This window comes from Nyctereutes procyonoides, unplaced genomic scaffold (genome assembly GCF_905146905.1).
Source record: "Nyctereutes procyonoides isolate TBG_1078 unplaced genomic scaffold, NYPRO_anot_genome, whole genome shotgun sequence".
Classification (NCBI taxonomy): Eukaryota; Metazoa; Chordata; class Mammalia; order Carnivora; family Canidae; genus Nyctereutes; species Nyctereutes procyonoides.
Window position 1 is genome coordinate 270,319 of NW_026575111.1, and position 23,548 is coordinate 293,866.

The 23,548-nt window shown below is 42.7% G+C and overlaps 1 protein-coding gene across 1 annotated transcript; it reads left to right on the plus strand.

Moving 5' to 3' along the window:
- The first annotated feature begins 757 nt into the window (after positions 1-757).
- Positions 758-20,909, plus strand: LOC129514861 (disintegrin and metalloproteinase domain-containing protein 21-like). The gene is made up of 5 exons (XM_055333556.1): positions 758-2,902; positions 10,576-10,597; positions 12,846-12,971; positions 19,811-19,974; positions 20,865-20,909. The coding sequence occupies exons 1-5, from the start codon at positions 758-760 to the stop codon at positions 20,907-20,909; spliced, it is 2,502 nt and encodes an 833-aa protein (XP_055189531.1).
- Positions 20,910-23,548: the final 2,639 nt, after the last annotated feature.

Here is a 23,548-nt window from a genome sequence, read left to right on the forward strand (position 1 = left end):
TATGTAAGTATGTGTGTATGTTTGTATGCATGTATCTCTATATCTTTTATTGTCATTATAACTACTGGTTTTATTTTTTTTAATATATATTATTTTTTAATTGGAATTCGATTTGCCAACATATAGTAAAACACCCAGTACTCATTTCGTCAAGTGCCCCCTCAGAGCCCGTCTATACCTTAAAAGAGTTTGGTTATCCTTTGAGAGAGAGGGAGAAGAGTGATGAGCAGGAATGAGGGAGGGATCAAGGGAGAGAGAGAAGCAGACTCCTAATTAACAGGGAGCCCGACCCAGTGCTGGAGCACAGGATGAGTATGTCTTGACCTGAGTAAAATGCAAAATTGAAACAACACTGACACCCTGGTGACCAAGGTAATATAGAAATTTTAATAGTCATTTTTCTTTCTACCTGTGAGTATTCCATATCTCTTTTTTTTGTCATCTTCAATTTCTTTCATCAGTGGCTGGAGGAAAGACTGAACGTGTGGGAAAGGGGCTTCCTCTGGGTTCATCCCCCTCCCCACCTCTCGCACATCCACCCCAGCTGAACTGATGTGCAGACCCACCCTCTGCCACACCCAGTGTCTGTGACCTACTCCCCATAGCTGGTTGCCAGGTGTAGGGACCTGGCAGCCTGAGGCAGTCCTCTGTTCTGTCAGATCCTCTAGACCTGGCTGTGCTGAGGGTCCTCCTTTTATCTACCTCACTGCCAGATGTCCCTGAGCAGGGGGTGAGGCTGGCACAGGGCCGGGGTACCATGAGAGGGCTCCTCTTGCTGCTTGTGCTCTGGGCAGGGCTGGCTCCCGCCCAGGGTTCTCAAGGCCGTCCCTCATGGCGCTACGTCTCCTCTGAGATGGTCATTCCCAGGAAGGAGTTGCACCATGGCAAAGGCATCCAGATGCCAGGCTGGCTGTCCTACAGCCTGCGTTTTGGGGGCAAGAGGCACGTTATCCACATGCGGCGCAAGAAACTCTTCTGGTCCAGGCATCTGCTGGTGATGACTCAGGATGACCAAGGTGCCTTGCAGATGGACTACCCCTTCGTCCCTCCTGACTGTTACTACCTCGGCTACCTGGAGGAGGTTCCTCTTTCCATGGTCACCCTGGACACGTGCTATGGGGGACTGGAAGGTATTATGAAATTGGATGACCTTGCCTATGAGATCAAACCCCTCAGCAGTTCCCAAAGATTTGAACACATTGTTTCTCAGATAGTGGCAGACACCAATGCAACAGGCCCTACCTATAAACTGGGACTGAAGGAGGACAGGGACCCCTTGTTCTCTCAAGCAAATACCAGTGCCATTCCCCGGTTCTCAAGTAAGATGTATGCATCTCATCACGGACAGGTGAAAGCACTTTCCTTAAGTTCCAACTCAATGTATAGAGTGTTCAACAACGTGTCTAAATGTGCCCAATTCCTGATAAGGATTTTTAGTTTAATTGACACATTCTATCAAGCACTTGATGTGAATTACTATATTGGATCCATGATTATTTACACTCAGGGAGAGCCAGCTACCATGAACAGTTTTCATCCAATTCAAAGTCCATTAGCTAGATATTACCGTTCTAAACTTTATCCAATTTTTCTTCCACATTCAACCTTAATTGTAACTAAAGAAGGGCCACTGGATAATAATACAGAACCTATAATTTATGGTTTATGCAAAACGCAAAACCTCCTCGTGCTTGCGTATCTAGACAAACATTATTTAATATTGTCTATCATAGCAGCACAGAAGGTGGGTAGAAGTTTGGGGTTGTATTATGACAACAGGTATTGTGTCTGTCAGAGAAGGACTACATGCATTATGAACAGATACATGGGTCTGACTGATGCTTTCAGTAACTGTTCTTTTAAACATGTCCTAAGCGTTCTGGGTACTATTAAAGCTGAGTGCATGTACAGCACCAACGTTGTGTACTTAAATAAAAGCCTGACTCATGATCGCTGTGGAAACTACATAGTGGATCCACTTGAACAGTGTGACTGTGGCTCCTTCAAACAGTGTTACAACAATCCCTGCTGTCAGAGTGATTGTACCTTCACTACTGGAAGCATATGTAATACAGGCACATGCTGCACAAACTGCACCTATTCCCCTGCTGGGACACTCTGCAGACCAATCCAAAATATCTGTGATCTTCCTGAGTACTGCCGAGGAGAGTCCTCGACATGCCCTGATGATTTCTATATGCAAGATGGAACCCCATGCACTGAAGTGGGCTACTGCTATCATGGAAACTGTACTGACCGCTCTGTGCACTGCAAAGAAATCTTTGGTAAAAATGCTGTGAACGGTGCAGATGTCTGCTATACCATAAATAGAAGAGGTGATAGATATGGACACTGCCGAAGGCCAGCTGGGAAAAAAACCAGTACCTCTTGTGAGGTCGAAAATATTCAGTGTGGAAGACTGCAGTGTAGCAATGTCACTCATCTCCCACGGTTGCAAGAACATGTGGGATTCCATCAGTCTAAGATATCAGGGGTCTGGTGTTTTGGATTGGATTCCCATCGTGGCACAGGAACAAATGATGTTGGTCATGTGAGACCTGGTACTCTGTGTGCTCCTGGAAAGTTCTGTCAAAATACCTACTGCAATGGCAGTATAGCTCAGCTAAATTATGACTGTATCCCTGAGAAATGCAATCGCAGGGGGATATGCAACAACAGGAGGAATTGTCATTGCCACATAGGCTGGGATCCTCCTCGGTGCATTGATCGAGGTGCTGGTGGGAGCACAGACAGTGGACCCCCTCCAAGAAGAATGCGGGCAGTCAGGCAAAGTCATGAGTCAGTGATATATCTGAGAGTGGTCTTTGCTCGCATCTATGCCTTGATAACTGCATTCCTCTTTGGCGTTGCCACCAATGTTAGAACCATCAAGACAGTCACAGTAAAAGAGGAAATAGTTGATGAAGCCAATCTGAAATACAACTTGAGAAAGTGAAGCAACAAGCCAATCCATAAGTCAGCCTCCAGACCCCTGAACAACAATTGGCAATCCACAGGAACATGAGTGAATCTATGGCAAGTTGGTGGCCAGAACGAAATCCACATTCCCAGGGCTCTGCAGGAGACACAGGGTCCCATGCATATCATGGGGTTCCACGTCTGCGACTGGTCTCCAACAAGCCGTCCTGAAATAAATCTTGAAAAGTACATGTTGGTGGCCTCTCCACATGTTTATAAGCCTGTAAGCGCCCAACCTGAGCCTGAGACTCTGTCAGGAAGACCTGAATCAGTAGTCTGGCCTTGAGCTGAGGTCCCCAGTTGCAGAATTCAGGGAGGTTGCTACTGGTTCTTTTAGGCAAATTCATTATGTTCCTTCAAAACTGTGCCCTTGGGCACTGAGGTTTTTCTCACCCTCCGGGTAATCTCTCCTGCTCCAGTCCAAAAGTGGGTTCATGGCAATGGAGGTCTATCAGCACCCACACTGTGTGTCCGACACTGGGGTAGCTGTGGGCTGTATGGGAGGGTGCCTGGGATTTGATACCACCTAATGCAACCACTGCCACCCTGGACAGCATGTTTCTGAATGCAGGGAACCTGGGCCATGATCCTCATGATTGCATCCCATAAACTCAATCATAAAGGATGGTAGAAGTGCCAATGTTGCCTCTACCACCCTTCAGGACCCCTATGCATGTTTGTTTTTCCCTCCCTTCCCTCTCCCCTGAATTTCAGGGAGTTGAGCAGTGACCATAGCTGAGTAGGTGCAGTGGAAATTCAACTTGTATTTCTGAGCTCCTGCATGGGCATCAGACATGAAATCACACCCACTCTCACCCCCCATAACCCTTGATAAGGACTAGCCTGTAACTCCTTCTCTGGCTGTCCCAGGCAGCTTTTTACAATCTCCAACCAGGGTGGAGCCCATGAAAGGCTACAGACCTCAATCCCTTCCACCTCTTGTGTAATTGGCTACTTGCTACCCTGTGCTCTTTCTGCTGTTCCCTGGGGACCCAGGATGGGAGTCCCCCCTTCCTGGGTCATCGTAAACCCTCATTTCTGGGCTCTGAACCTATTAAAACTTATGAGTCTGCTTCAGTCGAGGGGTGAACTGAAACCCGACATTCAGTCAAGATAGCCTTCCAGTCACACAATCTCTAATTGGGAGCTCTGAGGCCAAGGAAGCCACCTATCACCTCCGTGTGGGCAGTAAAGCCTCCTCCTCCAGCAGGTCATTGTCTATGTGTTCTTAATTCAGGACATCAGGGTTTTTGTACAATTCCTTGTATCACTAATAACTTTCCATTCTGTCTGAAATTTTTACTGAAATGTTTGTTGAGTCCTTTGTTAATTTTACTTGAAATTTTATTCTTTTTTTTCATAGTATAATTCCATTTAATTGTAAAGGCATTACTGCTGAGGAGAACAAAGGCAAAAATATAGGCTAACAGTCAATCTCCTTACAACCTGCAGCCCCTGATGAATCGCTGAGACATGCAAAGTGTGATGCTCCTCCAGGAACTCATAGCTCCCCTAAATTTGATGTTTTATTAGAGACTGAAGGAACTTTATTCTTTTTTTGTTAATAAATTAATTTTTATTGGTGTTCAATTGGCCAACATACAGAATAACACCCAGTGCTCATCCCGTCAAGTGTCCCCCTCCATGCCCGTCACCCATTGATCCCCACCCCCCGCCCTCCTCCCCTTCCACCACCCCTAGTTCATTTCCCAGAGTTAGAAATCTTTATGTTCTGTCTCCCTTTCTGATATCTCCCACACATTTCTTCTCCTTTCCCTTATATTCCCCTTCACTATTATTCATATTCCCCAAATGAATGAGAACATACACTGTTTGTCCTTCTCCGATTGACTTACTTCACTCAGCATAATACCCTCCAGTTCCATCCACGTTGAAGCAAATGGTGGGTATTTGTCGTTTCTAATGGCTGAGTAATATTCCATTGTATACATAGACCACATCTTCTTTATCCATCATCTTTCGATGGACACTGAGGCGCCTTCCACAGTTTGGCTATTGTGGACATGGCTGCTAGAAACATCGGGGTGCAGGTGCCCGGCATTTCACTGCATCTGAATCTTTGGGGTAAATCCCCAGCAGTCCAATTGCTGGGTCATAGGGCAGATCTATTTTTAACTCTTTGAGGAACCTCCACATAATTTTCTAGAGTGGCTGTTCCAGTTCACATTCCCACCAACAGTGTAAGAGGGTTCCCCTTTCTCCACATCCTCTCCAACATTTGTTGTTTCCTGCCTTGTTAATTTTCCCCCTTCTCACTGGTGTGAGGTGGTATCTGATTGTGGTTTTGATTTGTATTTCCCTGATGGCCAGTGATGCGGAGCATTTTCTCATGTGCTTGTTGCCTGTGTCTGTCTTCCTCTGTGAGAGATTTCTGTTCATGTCTTTTGCCCATTTCATGATTGGATTATTTGTTTCTTTGCTGTTCAGGTAATAAGTGCTTTATGGATCTTGGATTCTAGTCCATTATCTAGTCATTTGAAAATATCTTTTCCCATTCTGTAGGTTGTCTTTTAGTGTTGTTGACTGTTTCCTTTGTTGTGCAAAGGCTTCTTATCTTGATGAAGTCCCAATAGTTCATTTTTGCTTTTGTATCTCTTGCCTTCATGGATGTTGGGTGTTGCCTGTGTTCTCCTCTAGGATTTTGATGGAATCTTGTCTCACATTTAGACCTTTCATCCATTTTGAGTATATGTTTGTGTATGGTGTAAGAGAATTGTCTAGTTTCATTCTTCTGCATGTGGATGTCCAATTTTCCCAGCACCATTTATTGAAGAGACTGTCTTTTTTCCAGTGGATCGTCTTTCCTCCTTTGTCGAATATTAGTTGACCATAAAGTTGAGGGTCCACTTCTGGATTCTCTAATTTGTTCCATTGACCTATGTGTCTGTTTTTGTGCCAGTACCACACTGTCTTGATGACCACAGCTTTGTAGTACAACCTGAAATCTGGCATTGTGATGCCCCCAGATATGGTTTTCTTTTTTAGAATTCCCCTGGCTATTCGGGGTCTTTTCTGATTCCACACAAATCTTAAGATGATTTGTTCCAACTCTCTGAAGAACGTCCATGGTATTTTGATAGGGATTGCATTAAACGTGTACATTACCCTGGGTAAGACTGACAGTTTCACAATATTTATTCTTCCAATCCATGAGCATGGAATATTTTTCCATGTCTTTGTGTCCTCCTCAATTTCTTTCAGAAGTGTTCTATAGTTTTTAGGGTATAGATCCTTTACCTCTTTGGTTAGGCTTATTCCTAGGTATCTGATGCTTTTGGGTGCAATTGTAAATGGGATTGACTCCTTAATTTCTTTCTTCAGTCTCATTGTTAGTGTATAGAAATGCCACTGACTTCTGGGCATTGGTTTTGTATCATGACACACTTCCAAATTGCTGTATGAGCAATTTGGGGTGTAGTCTTTTGGGTTTTCTAGGTACCGTATCATGTCATCGGTGAAGAGGGAGAGTTTGACTTCTTCTTTGCCAATTTGAATGCCTTTTATTTCTTTGTGTTGCCTGATTGCTGAGGCTAGTACTTCTACTACTATGTTGAATAGCAGTGGTGAGAGTGGACATCCCTGTCTTGTTCCTAATCTTAGGGGAAAGGCTCCCAGTGCTTCCCCATTGAGAATGATATTTGCTGTGGGATTTTTGTAGACCCCTTTTAAGATTCTGATGAATGTTCCCTCTATGCCTACACTCTGAAGAGTTTAGATCATGAACGGATGCTTTATTTTGTCAAATGCTTACTCTACATGTATTGATAAAATCAATGGTTCTTGTTTTTTCTCTTCCTGATATGATCAATCCATTGATTGCTTTACAAGGGTTGAACCAGTCTTGCATCCCGGGGATAAATCCCATTTGGTCATTATGAATAATTTTCTTAATGTACTGTTGGATCCTATTGGCTTGTATCTTTGAGAATTTTTGCATCCGTGTTTATCAGGGATATTGGTCTATAATTCTCCTTTTTGGTGGGGTCTTTGTCTGGTTTTGAAACTAAGGTGATGCTGGTCTCATAGTAGGAGATTGGAAGTATTCCATCTCTTTGCATCTTTCTGAATAGCTTTAGTAGAATAAGTATGGTTTCTTCTTTAAACCTTTGATAGAATTCCTCTGAGAAGCCTTCTGGCCCTGGACTTTTGTATTTTGGGAGGTTTTTTTGATGACTGCTTCAATTTCCTCCCTGGTTATTGGCCTGATAAGGTTTTCTATTTCTTCCTGTTCCAGGTATGGTAGTCTGTGGTTTTCCAGAAATGTGTCCATTTCTTCTAGATTGCCTAATTATTGGTATATAGCTGTTCATAATAGGTATTTAAAATCATTTGTATTTCCTTGGTATTGATCTCTCCTTTCTCATTCATGAATTTATTATTTTGAGTCTTTTCTCTCTTCTTTTTAATAAGGTTGGCTAATGGTTTATCTATCTTATTAATTCTTTCAAAGAACCAACTCCTAGTTTTGTTGATCTGTTCCACAGTTCTTCTGGTCTCTATTTCATTGAGTTCTGCTCAAATCTTTATTAATTCTCTTCTTCTTCTGGGTGTAGGATCTATTTGCTGTTTTTTTTCTCCAGATCCTTTAGGTGAGAAGTTAGCTTTTGTGTTTGAGTTCTTTCCTGTATTTTAATGGACACTTGTATTGAGATGTATTTCCCCCTCAGGACTGCTTTTGCTGTTCCCAAAGATTTTGAACACTTGTATCTTCATTCTCATTAGTTTCCATGAATCTTTTTAATTCTTCTTTAATTTCCTGATTGACCTTTTCATATTTTATCAGGATAGTACTAAACCTCCACGTGTTTGAAATTCTTCCAAATTTCATCTTGTGGTTTAGTTCTAGATTCAAAGCATTACAGTCTGAAAATATGCAGGGGACAATCCCAATTATTAGATATAGGTTAAGACATAATTTGTGGTGCAGTATGTGGTCTATTCTGGAGAAAGTTCCATGTGCACTTGAGAATGTGCATTCAGTTGCCTTTGGATGTAAAGTTAGGGGCAGCCCTGGTGGATCAGCTGTTTATCACCACCTTCAGCCCGGGTTCTGATCCTGGAGACCCAGGATCAAGTCCTACGTCAGGCTCCCTGCATGGAGCCTGCTTCTCCCTCTGCCTATGTCTCTGCCTCTCTCTCTCCCTCTGTGTGTGTGTCTCTCATGAATAGGATGTAATGTTCTGTAAATATCAGTGAAATCCATCTGGTACAGTGTATTATTTAAAGCTCTTGTTTCTTTGGAGATGTGCTTAGAAGATCTGTCGATTGTAGAAGGAGCTGTGTTCAAGATACAAAGTATAAGTGTATTATTATCTAAGCATGTCTTAACTTTGGTTATTAATTGATTGATATACTTGCAGCTCCCACATTTGTGGCATAAATATTCATGACTGTTAGGTCCTCTTGTTGGATAGATCCTTTAAGTATGATATAGTGTCCCTGTTCATCTCTTACTACAGTCTTTGGGATAAACTTTAATTTATCTTATATAAGGATGGATACCCCTGCTTTGTTTTGAGGCCCATTTGAATGGTTAATGGTTCTCCAACCTTTTATTTTCAGGCTGTAGGTGTCCTTACATCTAAAATGAGTCTCTTGTAGAAAGCAAATAGTTGGGTCTTGCTTTTTTATCCAGTCTGAAACCCTGCACCTTTTGATGGGGTCATTAAGCCCATTCATGTTCAGAGTTACTATTGAAATATATGAGTTTAGTGTCATCTTGATACCTATTCAGTCCTTGTTTTTGTGGATTGTTCCCTTGGAATTCCTCTTTCTATTACAGAATCCAGCTTAATATTTCTTGCAGAGCTGGTTTGGTGGTCTCATATCCTTTCAGTTTCTGCCTAACTTGGAAGCTCTTTATCTCTCCTTCTATTCTGAATTAGAGCCTTGCTGCATAAAGTATTCTTGGCTGAATATTCTTCTCATGTAGGACCCTGAATATATCCTGCCAGCCCTTTCTGGCCTGCCAGGTCTCTGTGGAGAGGTCTGCCGTTAACGTAATACTTCTCCCCATAAAGGTTACGGATCTCGTCTCTTGCTGCTTTAAGGATCTTTTCTTTATCTCTGGAATTTGCAAGTTTCAGTATTAAATGTCAGGTGTTGAGCGGTTTTTATTGATTTTCGGGGGCGGGGGGATCTCTCTATCTCCTGGAAACAATGCCTGTTTCCCTTCTCAAGTTAGGGAAGTTCTCTGGTATATTGTTCAAATACACTTTATGGTCCTCTGTATCTTTCAGCGCCCTCAGAACCCCAATTAAACATAGATGTTTTCTTCCTAAGCTGGCATTTATTTCCCTTAACCTATCCTCATGATATTTTAATTGTTTTTCTCTTTTTTCCTCACCTTCCTTCCTTGCCATCAACTTGTCTTTTATGTCACTCACTCGTACTTCTACCTCGTTAACCCTCGTCATTAGAAACTCCAGTTTGGATTGCATCTCATTTAATTGATTTTAAATTTCTGTCTGATTAGATCTAAACTCTGCAGTCATGAAGTCTCTTGAATCCTTTATGCTTCTTTCTAGAGCCATCAGTAGCTTTGTAATTGTGCTTCTGAATTGGCTTTCTGACATTGGATTGTAATCCAAATTTTGTAACTCTGTGGGAGAGAGGACTGTTTCTGATTCTTTCTTTTGTTGTGACTTTTTCCTTCTAGTCATTTTGCTCAGTGCAGAGTGGCCAAAAACAAGTTGTACTGGAAAAGGAGAAAAAGAGAGAGAAGAAATGGGGTGGGGGAAACAAACAGAAAACAACAAAACAAGGGGGAGTATCCTCTGATTCTATATACTGTAAATCCCTCCACTTCCCCCTGGAACTTTCTAGTGCTGCTTGGTCAATAACTTGCACTACCCCTGTCCTTCTAGCTGGTCTTCTGGGGGAGGGGTCTGCTGTGTTCTCAGGTGTGAGCACTTGGGGGAGCTGCCCAGCCCCCTGCCAGGTGCACGGCTCAGTGGGAGCTGTTTATCCTTGTAGTCCCCTGCTCAGAATCAGGCACAAGGTGACACCAGGAGGAACAACAACAGCGGTGGTGGCAAGCTCTCCAGCCCTGGAGTCAGCTCCCACAGTAACCTCCACAGCTCCCAGTCCACAGGGGCCTGGATGCTCTGGGGGCGGAGGCTGCTGGTCTGCATAGCTCGGGGCCGCCCAGCGGCAAGAGTGTCCTTGCTATCCTGTGTCCTCGCGGCCTCTGTGTCCCAGGGGGAGCGCTGGAACCTATGCTGTGTCCCCCAGCACCCTGGGCTCCTAGTGGGCCTGTGCTGCTGGAATCGCGCTCCCAGCCACGCAGCCCCCTCCACACCGAGCCTCTGCCTGAGCCACCTCCGAGCTGCTCCTGGGCCCCGCTGGATGTGCTGCAGCCCTTTAGGGAGCTCAGCCATGGTGTGTGGTGCACTCTCCCCGGGGCACAGGTGCTCTGTTAGTGTCCCAGGGAGCCTGAGGGCATCCCCACCCCTCCTGGGATCCTGCACCAACTCCCTGTGAGCGCCTTTCCGTCCGGGAAGATTGGTGAACCTCCTGCTTCTCCAGACGCAGGCTTTCTGTCCTGGGAGCTCTCGCCACCCCCTATAAGCCCAGATCCCTGAGGGGCCCCTCCCTCGTGGATGCTTTTTTTTATTTATTTTTCCCCGTCTTCCTACCTTGATAGAAGTGCAAACTCTTAAAAATAGACCTGCCCTACAACCCAGCAATTGCACAGTTGGGGATTTACTACAAAGATACAGATGCAATGAAATGCTGGGACACCTGCACCCCGATGTTTATAGCATCAATGTCCACAATAGCCAAACTGTTGAAGGAGCCTCGGTGTCCATCGAAAGATGAATGGATAAAGAAGATGTGGTTTATGTATACAATGGAATATTACTCAGTCATTAGAAATGACAAATACCCACCATTTGCTTCACCGTGGATGGAACTGGAGGGTATTATGCTGAGTGAAATAAGTCAGTTGGAGAAAGACAAACATTATATATATTCTCGTTCATTTGGGGAATATAAATAATAGTGAAAGGGAAGGAAGGGGAAGGGAGAAGAAATGGGTAGGAAATATCAGAAAGGGAGACAGAACATGAGAGACTCCTAACTCTGGGAAACGAACTAGGGGTGGTGGAAGGGGAGGAGGGCGGGGGGTGGGGGTGAGTGGGTGACGGGCACTGAGGGGGGCACTTGACAGAATGAGCACTGGGTGTTATTCTGTATGTTGGCAAATTGAACAACAATAAAAAATAAATTTATTATTAAAAAAAAGAAGTGCAAACTCTTCTCACTGTAGCATTCCAGCTGTTCTCTCTTTAAATCTCAGGCTGAAGTCATAGTTTTTCATGATGATTTGAGTCATCTAGGTAAGTTGGTGGAGACAGGTGACTTGGGGACCCTACTCTTCCGCCATCTTGCCCCACCTCCAAAAGCTTCTTATCTTGATGAAGTCCCAATAGTTCATTTTTGCTTTTGTTTCTCTTGCCTTCATGGATCTATCTTCCCCCCTCCTAGTTTCATCCTTCTGCATGAGGCTGTCCAATTTTCCCAGCACCATTGATTGAAGAGACTGCTCATAGACTGTTATAGTATTTCTTGCTTTGTCGAATATTATTTGATAGAATTGAGAGGTCATTTCTTGGTTCACTACTTTCTTCCATTGATGTATGTGCCTGTTTTTGTGCCTGGACCACACTGTCTTGATGACCACAGCTTTGTCGTACAACTTGAAATCTGGCATTGTGATGCCCCAGCTCTGGTTTTCTTTTTCAACGTGTAAATTCCCTGGGTGACATTGACTTTTGACAATATTAATTTTTCCAATCCATGAGCATGGAATATTTTTCCATCTCTTTGTGCCTTACTCAATTTCTTTCAGAAGTGTTCTGTAGTTTTTAGGGCATAGATCCTTTACCTCTTTGGTTAGGTTTATTCCTAGGTATCTTATGCTTTTGAGTCCAATTGTTAATTGGGTTGATTTCTTAATTTCTCTTTCTTCAGTCACATTTTTGAAAAAACTGAAATACATGCTTCTGGTCCCTGCACAAGCACACATATAACCTTCAGAACCAGCTGAAAACTTTGGCAAGAGGACAGATTCCATTTGAGATTCTGGGTGAGTCGTTGGTCTACTTCTATCTATAATCATATCATAAATTTGCTACTTCTCTGTGATCATTCCTATTTTTCAGGATGTCAGGTATTATTTTTTTCCCACAGGGATTGTAGATCCCTCTTTTAAAAAATATTTTATTTGTTTATTCATGAGATAGAAAGAAAGAGAAGAGGCAGAGACCCAGGCAGAGGGAGAAGCAGTCTCCATGCAGGGAGCTTGATGTGGGACTTGAACTCGAGACTCCAGGATCATGCCTTAGGTTGAAGGCCAACACTATATGAGCCACCCAGAGATCCCCTGATCCCTCTAATCCTTGAAGTACATGGAGATATTTGTATATTTTTCATATTTAGGGAAATAGTAAATAAGTGTAAGCAAATCTGTCTTCTGTGCTTATAAAGTAGCTGTTTTCCTAAAGAATCTAATTTTTCAAATCGGAAACCGAATAGCTTAGCACAAATTCCTGGTCCTCACAGGCTCCCTGGGGGAAACTGCTCCTTGGAGGGGAAGCCCAGACCTCAACAGGAAGCCTGCCCAGAACCTCCATCTGCACCTGCTCCTGGGCCTTCAAGACAGAAGTCGTGAGGAGTGCGCACCCCCTGGTGGTCCCGATCCCCTTCCACAGGGAGGTTTGTGTCTGGGCTCACACTGAGGTCACCTCACTGTGTCCTTCGCACAGTAATACACGGCCGTGTCCTCGGCTCTCAGGCTGTTCACCTGCAGATACAGCGTGTTTTTGGCGTTGTCTTTGGAGATGGTGAATCAGCCCTTCACAGCGTCTGCATAGCTTTTGCTACTTCCATCATTGCTAATCCATGTGACCCACTGCAGCCCCTTCCCTGGAGCTTGGTGGATCCAGTACATCCAGTAGCCACTGAAGGTGAATCCAGAGGCCACACAGGAGAGTCTCAGGGACCCCCCAGGCTTCACCAGGTCTCCCCCAGACTCCACCAGCTGCACCTCACCCTGAGCACCTGCAGACACAAGACATCCTGGTCAGGAAACTGTCCCACATCCCCTGTTTCTCTCACTTAACTCAACTCATATATTCAATGTCTCTTGTTCTCCATGAATTACTTTCTAAATTGTGAGAAGAAAAGCCCAGCAGAGCAACAACTCCATGGTGGTTTGTCTGTGTTCACTCCTGATCACTGAATGGGTCACCTGGGGATCTGGGGCTGGGGCTCCTCTCCCCGCTGCAGGGTCGGGGCTGAGCTGGTTTAATCAGTGGAGGGAGGGCCCTATTTGCACATCCTTGAATATATAATCAGTTCCACACCTGAATTTGATTCTTTACAAGTTATTATCAAGGATTGTTTTACATTTGTCGGCCACTGTGTGTAATGTCTTGTGACATTATGAAGTGTTCAAATCTATGAAAAAAATTACTTTTGCATTTCTTTTATGACTTTTTAAAAATCTCTCATCAACGTAGGTACTTTAAGTTTACAGTATTTTACCTCCTTCAGAATATTTAATCCTATATATTATGTTTTTAACAGCGATGTCAATGTAATAAGGTTTTATTAATTACCTTTTATTTTTTTAAGATTTTATTTATTCATGAAAGACACAGAGGAAGGAGAGAGAGGGGCAGAGACACAGGCAGAGAGAGAAGCAGGCTCCATCCAGGGAGCCTGATGTGGGACTCCATCCTGGGACTCACCAAGGGAGTTGCTAAACCTCTGAGCCACCCAGGGATTCCCCTATTAATTAGCTTTTAAATACTTTATTTGTAGGGATGCCTAGGTGGCTCAGCGGTTGAGGTGTGCCTTCTGCTCCTGGAGGGATCCTGGAGTCCAGAGATCCAGTCCTGCATTGGACTCTCTGCATGGAGCCTGCTTCTCTCTCTGCCTGTGTCTCTGCCTCTGTGTATCTCTCATGAATAATTAAATAAAACCTTTAAAATGTAAAAAAATTGTTGTTAGTGTGTGGAAACCTAAATATATTTTGTATGTTTATTTTGTATCCTAAAGCTTCCCTGAAATTGATTATTAACTAAGGGTTTGGTTTTGGACCTTCTGTGGTTTGACCCTGCAACAGATCATGTCATATGGATACAAATATGTTTTTCTGTATATATTAAGTATCTGTTATTCTTTGTTTCTTAAATTTCCTGGATTGGAAATCCAGTCGTTGCCCCAGTAATATTTTCCTTCTCTTCTATACGGTTATTTTTCTGGACTAATTACTCTCTAGACTTATGACAGGCCTCAGTGGAGATGTATTTCATGTTGCATGTGCATGAGCTCCCTAGAACACAACACGCAGACAATGACCAAAGTAGGCAACCTGTGTACTTATCACACAATACGTTGGGTCTGTGGAGATAGAAGGCCAGGATATTGGGTTTGGGTCAGTGAATTAGTGAGGAACTGATAAGGGATGTTTGCACAGCCTTCTGGGCCCTACAGACGGTTCTGGTGCTGAGGATGGTTCACCCCTCCCGGTAGGGAGAAGGGCATTGTCCCATGGGAGATTTATTTCCTTTCATCAGGGTAACATAGGAGGTTCAGCCTCTCTGTCCACCGGATGATTCTTGTGTGATTTTTTTCACAATAATCCAGGGAACCAGCTGACATATGGGGTGGCACAGTTTATTCTCCTTCAGTATAACATGTTGAATACTCAGGGTGGGAATGACCTCCTGTGTGGGTCCTGACTTGATAGAAGGGCTTCAGGTTTTCACTTTTGAATGCAGTGTTGGTTGTGGGTTTTTCATAGAATGTGACTACTTCCATCAGATAGGAAGCAATCTCTCCTGCCTCAATTGTTAAGATGTTTTGAAGATAACAGCATATTAGACATTGTCAAGCGGTTTTAGGCATCATAGGAAAGAATCATGTACACCCATTCCTTCACTCTGTTAATACAGGGCCCCATTTATGATCTCTGTGTGTTGAAGCATCCTTGCATCCAGGGATGATTCCCTCTAGGTCATCCTGTGCGATCTGTCCATGGGCTGTTGGATTCAGGATGCCAGGATTTTTGCATTTATCTGCATCTGAGATGTTGTCCATGAGACCCTTCTTGTGGGGTCTGTGGTGTGGGTTTGTTGTCAGACTCCTCCTGGCCTCCTTAAATCAACTTGGTCATGTTCTATTCTCATTTTGTTTTGGAAGAGATTTAAAAGTTTGGGCCTTAATTCTTAAAATATTTGAATATTCATAGATATAGCCATCTGATTTTGACCTTTTCTTTATTGTTTTTATAATTTCCATTGTCTTTTTTGAGGCAGAATACTTTTTAGAGATTTTATTAATTTATTCATTAGAGGCACAGACACAGGCAGAGGGAGAAGCAGGCTCACTGCAGGGAGTCCCACATGGGACTGGATCCCAGGTCTCCAGGATCAGGCCCTGGGCTGAAGGCAGTGCTAAACCCCTGAGCCACCTGGGCTGCCCCAGGGAGAATTTTTAGATAATAGTTTCAGGCTTCATATTTGTTCTGTTTTGCTCATTTTTTAAATTTCTTCATGAATGAGTTTTGTTTATTGATAATACTAGTAATTTTGTAATTTTCTGTGGTTATCCAATATTTATTGTCTTAAAATCTTAGAATTTTATTCAAGCTCCTTTTTTTTTGGTGTCAGTAATTTCTTCTCTTTGAAATATGATAAATATTTATTAATAAGGGAGGCATTTGGTTAAAAAAGTAAGTCATGAAACTTAACAAAATATATAACCGATGCATTAATAGGTATACCAATATTCTATCCCTTAGTTCCAATGAATACCTAAGAGCCTATGAGCTATCAAAATTTCATTTTTATTTTCTATATGCTTATTTAAATCTTCTTATTTTTATTTGTCAATGGAATAGATGAATTTTTTGTTCTAAGAAATTTAATGTTGATTGAGTTAATCAAAATACCAATTGTTTTCTTACATTATAGAAAAACTCCATATTCATATGAAAAATAAAATCACATGATAGTGACCATACAATTATAAGAAATAAAAACAATAGTCAGACATCACACATCTCTCTACAGAAATGTATTTTAGTCACACATTTAGCATTTCAGTGTGTGACTACCTAATGTCAGACATGTAGACAGTGCAGCACATGATGGAGTCCAGAAGTAAACGTGTGCATATACAGTCAGAAATCCTCCAAAAATATCTACGAATACACAGTGGGGAAAGGATAGTCTCTAGAGCAAATGGTGTTGGACATCCTCATGAAAATAATGACTCTTGTTCCTTACCAAACATCACACAGATACAAGGACACAGAAAATCTAAAAATGGATTAAAGAGTTAAGCAGAAGTCTCAACCTTAGAACTTATACATGTAAACTAAGGGGAAAACATTATGATGTTTGCTTGGTTGTGATTTATTTGATATCACATTAAAATCACAGTAAAAAAACAAAGACAGATGATTGGGGCTACCTCATGCCCAAAGTGTGCAGAACAAATATTAGCAGAACAAGGGCAGCCTATGAAATGGGATACTGTGTGTTCAACTATATACTGAGACGGACTTAGTATCCAAAATACATGAGGGACTCAACCTCAATAGAAAGTCTGACGAAACACAATAATAACAAATCCAAACCCTCCATTAAATAGTTTCTCAAGGATGGGGCCCCCTTGCAACTCAGGTGGTTAAGCATCTAATTCTTGGTTTTGTCTCACGTTGTGATCTCAGGATCCTGGATTTGAGTCCCAACTCAGGCTCTGGTCGTGGGGAAACTGCTTGAGATTTTCTTTTTCTCTCTCCTGCTCCTCTCCTCTTTCTCTCTAAATAAATATATAAATTATATTTTTAAATTAGGAAAAGTTCTTCTATATCTATTTCTCTATAGAAAACAAACAATAGTGGGATCCTGTGTGGACAGTTAATTAAAATTCTGACATCAACTCTGTTCGAAATACCTGACCTCATTTCCAGCTGAATGAGAGGAAGGTCTCTACTTCAGGTTGTAGGGAGAGGCAGTAGCAGGAGACGGATGGACTCAGTGGAGGTGTCCTCATGTAGTCCTGCTCTCCTGAAGGAGAGAGCCTGAGACTAAGACGCTGGAGGGGACACCTGCTGTCAGAATACACATCAGACTCTGGTCTCAGGAGCTCCCCATCAGAGGACCCAAGCTGGTTTGGGTCAGTCTGTGAAGCCTCCATACATGAGGATGTTGTGTACAGGAGGGCAGCATGCAGCCTGATGCAGAGGAGCTCATCATTTGGGTTTGGGGAAGAGAGAGGGAAAAAAAGCCCAACCAAACCACTGTGACCCTGGCCTGGCTGTACTAATGCCCCAGGCTGCATGGCCTGTCCTCTCTGAGACTGCTGACCTTCATGGAACATCATGTCCTTGAGGTTCCCCTGGGATCATGGGTGTGCATCAATAGTGTGATGTCTTATCGCAGAATCCTCTCCCATTGATGGATGTTTTCTACTGGGATTATTCTTTAAATCACGATGAAGTCCCAATAGTTCATTTTTGCTTTTGTTTCTTTTGCTTTTGTGGATGTATCTTGCAAGAAGTTACTGTGGCCAAGTTCAAAAAGGGTGTTGCCTGTGTTCTCCTCTAGAATTTTGATGGAGTCTTGTCTCACATTTAAATCTTTCATCCATTTTGAGTTTATCTTTGTGTATGGTGCAAGAGAGTGGTCTAGTTTCATTCTTCTGCATGTGGATGACCAATTTTCCCAGCACCATTTATTGAAGAGACTGTCTTTCTTCCAGTGGATCGTCTTTCCTCCTTTGTCGAATAAGAAGCTTTTGCACAGCAAAGGATACAGTCAACAAAACTCAAAGACAACCTACAGAATGGGAGAAGATATTTGCAAATAACATATCAGATAAAGGGCTAGTTTCCAAAATGTATAAAGAACTTATTAAACTCAACAGCAAAGAAACAAACAATCCAATCATGAAATGGGCAAAAGACATGAAGAGAAATCTCACAGAGGAAGACATCGACATGGCCAACACGCACATGAGAAAATGCTCCGCATCACTTGCCGTCAGGGAAATACAAATCAAAACCACAATGAGATACCACCTCACACCAGTGAGAATGGGGAAAATTAACAAGGCAGGAAACCACAAATGTTGGAGAGGATGTGGAGAAAAGGGAAACCTCCTGCACTGTTGGTGGGAATGTGAACTGGTGCAGCCACTCTGGAAAACTGTGTGGAGGTTCCTCAAAGAACTAAAAATAGACATGCCCTACGACCCAGCAATTGCACTGTTAGGGATTTACCCCAAAGATTCAGATGCAATGAAACGCCGGGACACCTGCACCCCGATGTTTCCAGCAGCCATGTCCACAATAGCCAAACTGTGGAAGGAGCCTCGGTGCCCATCGAAAGATGAATGGATAAAGAAGATGTGGTCTATGTATACAATGGAATATTCCTCAGCCATTAGAAACGACAAATACCCACCATTTGCTTCAACATGGGTGGAACTGGAGGGTATTATGCTGAGTGAAGTAAGTCAATCGGAGAAGGACAAACAGTGTATGTTCTCATTCATTTGGGGAATATGAATAATAGTGAAGGGGAATATAAGGGAAGGGAGAAGAAATGTGTGGGAGATATCAGAAAGGGAGACAGAACATAAAGACTCCTAACTCTGGGAAATGAACTAGGGGTGGTGGAGGGGGAGGAGGGCGGGGGGTGGGGGTGAATGGGTGACGGGCACTAAGGGGGACACTTGACGGGATGAGCACTGGGTGTTATTCTGTATGTTGGTAAATTGAACACCAATAAAAATTAATTTATTAAAAAAATAAAAAAATAAATCACGAAGGCTTCTGGGGGCGTTCTAGGCTTCTAACAGAAATGAAGACCCTATAAATCATCACATGCAATATTTACATGAACATGGGTTTTCGTTATTCTGGAGCAACCAATGAGGAGCGGCATTTCTGGGTCACGTGGTAGATTATCCATCTTTAATTTCAGGAGGAACAGAAAAATTATTTTCCAGGGCTTCTGTTTCATTTTTCATTCCTACCTGCAGGGTTGAGGCTCCAGGTGTCCTGTATGCTCCCCAGGATGTTCTGGTCAGTGCTTCTTTCATACCTGAGCTCCTGTGATGAGTGTATAGGGCATCTCATTGTGGTGGATGTGAATTTCCCTCACAGATCCTGGTGGGATGTGTCCTCTGTGCTTACTTCATGTATCTGTACACTCCTGTATAACATGTCCACACAAGGCTCTGCCTGTTTTATAGATGAATGCTGTTTTTTCTGAGTCTTGAGGGTTCTTTAGATATGCAGGTGAACATTTTTGTTGGTTATGAAACTTGTGCATGTTTTCCCTTGGTCCATATCTTGTTTTCATTACCTTGATAAATATGTGGATAGAAAAAATGTAGTTGATTTTCACAAAGTGTATTCTTAATGTTTGGTGTTATGCATATTGATTTTTATCTATAACATTTGGATTTCACAATTAATGATTGCCTATGAATAATTTCTCCATTGACAATATATTGAAAAGCCTTTTTTTCCCCAGGTCTCCTCAGTGTTGCTGTCTTCCCAACTTGGTCTTTAGTAACTCGGTGTTTTTATTTTATATGAATATAGACTCTGGCAATTGATTTTCATGGTGTTGTTTTCATAAATGGTAGCAATTCTGTTCTCCTGCTCAAACATGAACTTGTGATTTCATGGCAGATGCTCTGCTGTATATCATCAGGCTGGTTGTTCATCACGTTGAATAGATATGCTTCTCATGTGAAACAGAATCCTTTATCTTTCCAGGTTTTGGAATTTCTATACATCTTGATGCTCCTCAGAGACAGGTTGTGGTGCTTAGCACTCTCCCACCAGATGCTGGCATTGACTCCATTGCCTTATCCGGGAAGCTGGTGGACCCATGTGATACCCACACTGACATGCGCAGTGAGAACCCAGAGAATGAGCAGGTTAGTGTAAGGGTCTACCTGGGTTTCCCCAGTCAAGATGCAGACTCTGGCAGGGTGACCTGGGACAGATCTACTGTGGAGAAAGACATCACAGGATGGAAACAGACTTGCCTTCCCTGAGGGAGCCTCCAACATGAGCACTCAGAGGAAATGATGGTCAGCAGCAGGGATGAGGAGCACAGCATGCTCAGGTTGGGATGTAAGATTCACTGCTCTAAACCCAGTGCTTGGCTTTTCAACCAAGGGGAGGATTTGGGGATGTTTCCATCCTCATAAATGTCTTGAATCACATGTGGGTGGGACTCAGGGCCCTGCCACATGGAGACTGAGACTGTCTGGGAGGAACAGGGAGCACTCAGATCTGAGATCTCATGTCCTAAATCCCAAAGGGGACACTCCAACTTTCAGGACTGGAGCCCTCACAAAATCCTCTCCTCAACTTGATCCAGGAACCCTCACCCTGGGGCTTCTCTACTAGAGGATTTGGTATAGAGGTATAGACTGGGGGCACTCCTCCTGCCTGCTGAGGTGGTGGTGTCATCCTTCAAAGAGCAGGAATCTATTCTGAGGACCTTGTGCTAGCGTCACTATGATTAGGAGAGAGAGGGATGACATTGTTCAATAAGACGGGGTCAATAGACACATCATTTTCATAGAATGTAGAAACAAGGACATGTCTAGAGATACGTATGTGGTGTGTACTTTCCCTTAGGAATAGTCCATGAATATGTTGATTGCACAGTCAGGTTTGAGACACAGGATACCACACATGATGCTCTTCCCTCTTCATCAGCCCAATACGACATAGGGATGCTAGGCAGCTGGCTGTCAGCATATTCACCCCTATCCTAACCTGTACCTGAACTGGATACGGTCCCATTTCATGTCAGGTCTTGGAGAATCCCTCCATGGAGATTGTCCTCAACACTATGTAAAATCACATGCAGAAAAATGATGTTTCAAGATCAGTACCATCAAAGACAGTTACCTGCATGGTGGCCAAACCAACCACCAGGATTTGTGAAAGTTAGGGATTATATCTTCAATAAAATATGATTATTTCCATCATTGTAGTGTGGCTATGAGTTGATTTTATTCATATGCAATGAATCCCCGCTCATGCAGGGGAGCACCGTGCAGTGTTTAAGGTGTCGGATTTCAGGTTGTATTACAAAGCTGTGATCATCAAGACAGTGTGGTACTGGCACAAAAACAGACACATAGATCAATGGAACAGAATAGAGAACCCAGAAATGGGCCCTCAACTCTATGGTCAACTAATATTCAACAAAGCAAGAAAGACTATCTACTGGAAAAAGGACAGTCTCTTCAACAAATGGTGCTGGGAAAATTGGACATCCACATGCAGAAGAATGAAACTACATCACTATCTTACACCAGACACAAAGATAAACTCAAAATGGATGAAAGACCTAAATGTGAGACAAGAATCCATCAAAATCCTAGAGGAGACCACAGGCAACACCCTTTTTGAACTTGGCCACAGCAACTTCTTGCAAGATCCATCTCTGATGGCAAGGGAAACAAAAGCAAAAATGAACTAGTGGGACTCTATAAAGATAAAACGCTTCTGCACAGCCAGGTAAAGTCAACAAAACTACAAGACAATTTACAGAATTGGAGAAGATATTTGCAAATGACATATCAGATAAAGGGCTAGTATCCAAGTTCTTTGAAGAACTTATTAAACTCCACAGCAAAGAAACAAACAATCCAATCATGAAATGGGCAAAAGACATGACCAGAAACTTCACAGAGGAAGACATAGAGATGGCCAACAAGCACATGACAAAATTCTCTGCATCACTGGCCATCAGGTAAATACAAATCAAAACCACAATGAGATACCACCTCACACCAGTGAGAATGGTGATAATTAACAAGACAGGAAACAACACATGTTGGAGAGGATGTGGAGAAAGGGGAACCCTCCTGCGCTGTTGGTGGGAATGTGAACTGGTGCAGCCACTCTGGAAAACTGTGTGGAGGTTCCTCAAAGTGTGAAAAATAGACCTGCCCTACGACCCAGCAATTGCACTGCTGGGGATTTACCCCAAAGATACAGATGCAGTGAAACGCCAGGACACCTGCACCCCGATGTTTATAGCAGCCATGTCCACAATAGTCAAACTGTGGAAGGAACCTCTGTGTCCATCAAGAGATGAATGGATAAAGAAGATGTGGTTTATGTATACAATGGAATATTCCTCAGCCATTAGAAATGATAAATACCCACCACTTGCTTCGACGTGGATCGAACTGGAAGGTATTAATCTGAGTGAAGTCACTTGGAGAAGGACAATCATCCTATGGTTTCACTCATAGGAGGAATATAAAAAATAGTGAAAGGTATTATAGGGGAAATGGAGAAAATGAGTGGGAAATGTCAGAGAGAGTGACAAAACATAAGAGACTCCTAACTTTGGTAAACAAAGGGTAGTGGAAGGGAAGGTGGGCGGGGTAATGGGGGGGACTGGGTGATGGGCACTGAGGGAGGCACTTGACAGGATGAGCACTGGGTGTTATATGTTGGCAAATTTAACTTTTATGGAATAAAATATATATACAAAGAATATAAAAAAGAATTGGGTGCTTAACTAAGTGAGACACACACAGGCCCCAACCCTGGCCCAATATTTTTAAAATATTTTTATTTCATTTATTCATGAGAGAAAGACAGAGAGAGAGAGTGCCAGAGACATAGACAGAGGGAGAAGCAGTATCCTCACAGGGAGCCTGATGTTGGATTCTGTCTCTAGATTGGGATCATGACCTGAACTTAAGACAGATGCTAAACCGCTGAACCACCAGAAGTCCCCTTGGCCCAATTTTTAATCAGAGGATTGGTTTACTGTTGTTATGTGTTTGTTGTATTTTCTATTGATGAGTAAGTTTCCCTTCTGTATTTTTGGATACTAACTCCTCAATATGTGATTGAGCACACTGAGTCCCATGTCATAGGCTGACTTCTTCCACTGTTATAGTTTTATTTTTTTATTATTACTATTTTTTATATTTTTATTTAAATTTAAATTGCCAAAATACAACTCTCAGTGCCCATCCTATCATGTGCCCTCCTTATTGTTTTGCTAATATGTGTTCTTACTTACTTACTACTTTGATGTAGCCCACTTATCTGTTTTGATTTTGTTGCCTGTGATTTTGCTGCTATATCAAATAAATCACAAAAAGCACAGTCATGATGTTTTCCCATTTGTTTTCATTTGCAAGATTTAGCATCGTGTCTTCTGCTTGTCATTAATCCATTTTGAGATTTTTCTGTGTTCATGTATCTGTACGATGTAAGATAAGGACCAAGTGTCATTATTTGCATGAGGCTGTCCAACACCATCTGTTATAGAGACTATCCTTTCCCCAATGTGTATTCTTAGATATCCTGTGGAGGTTTTCTGACTGTATATGCACACATTTACTTCTGGGCTCCGTAATGTGCTGCGCTGTGATCATGTCTGATGTTATGCCAGTCACACAACGATGTACCAAATGTGCCTCTAAAATACATTTGTATAGGGAGTAATGTGATGTCTGAGGA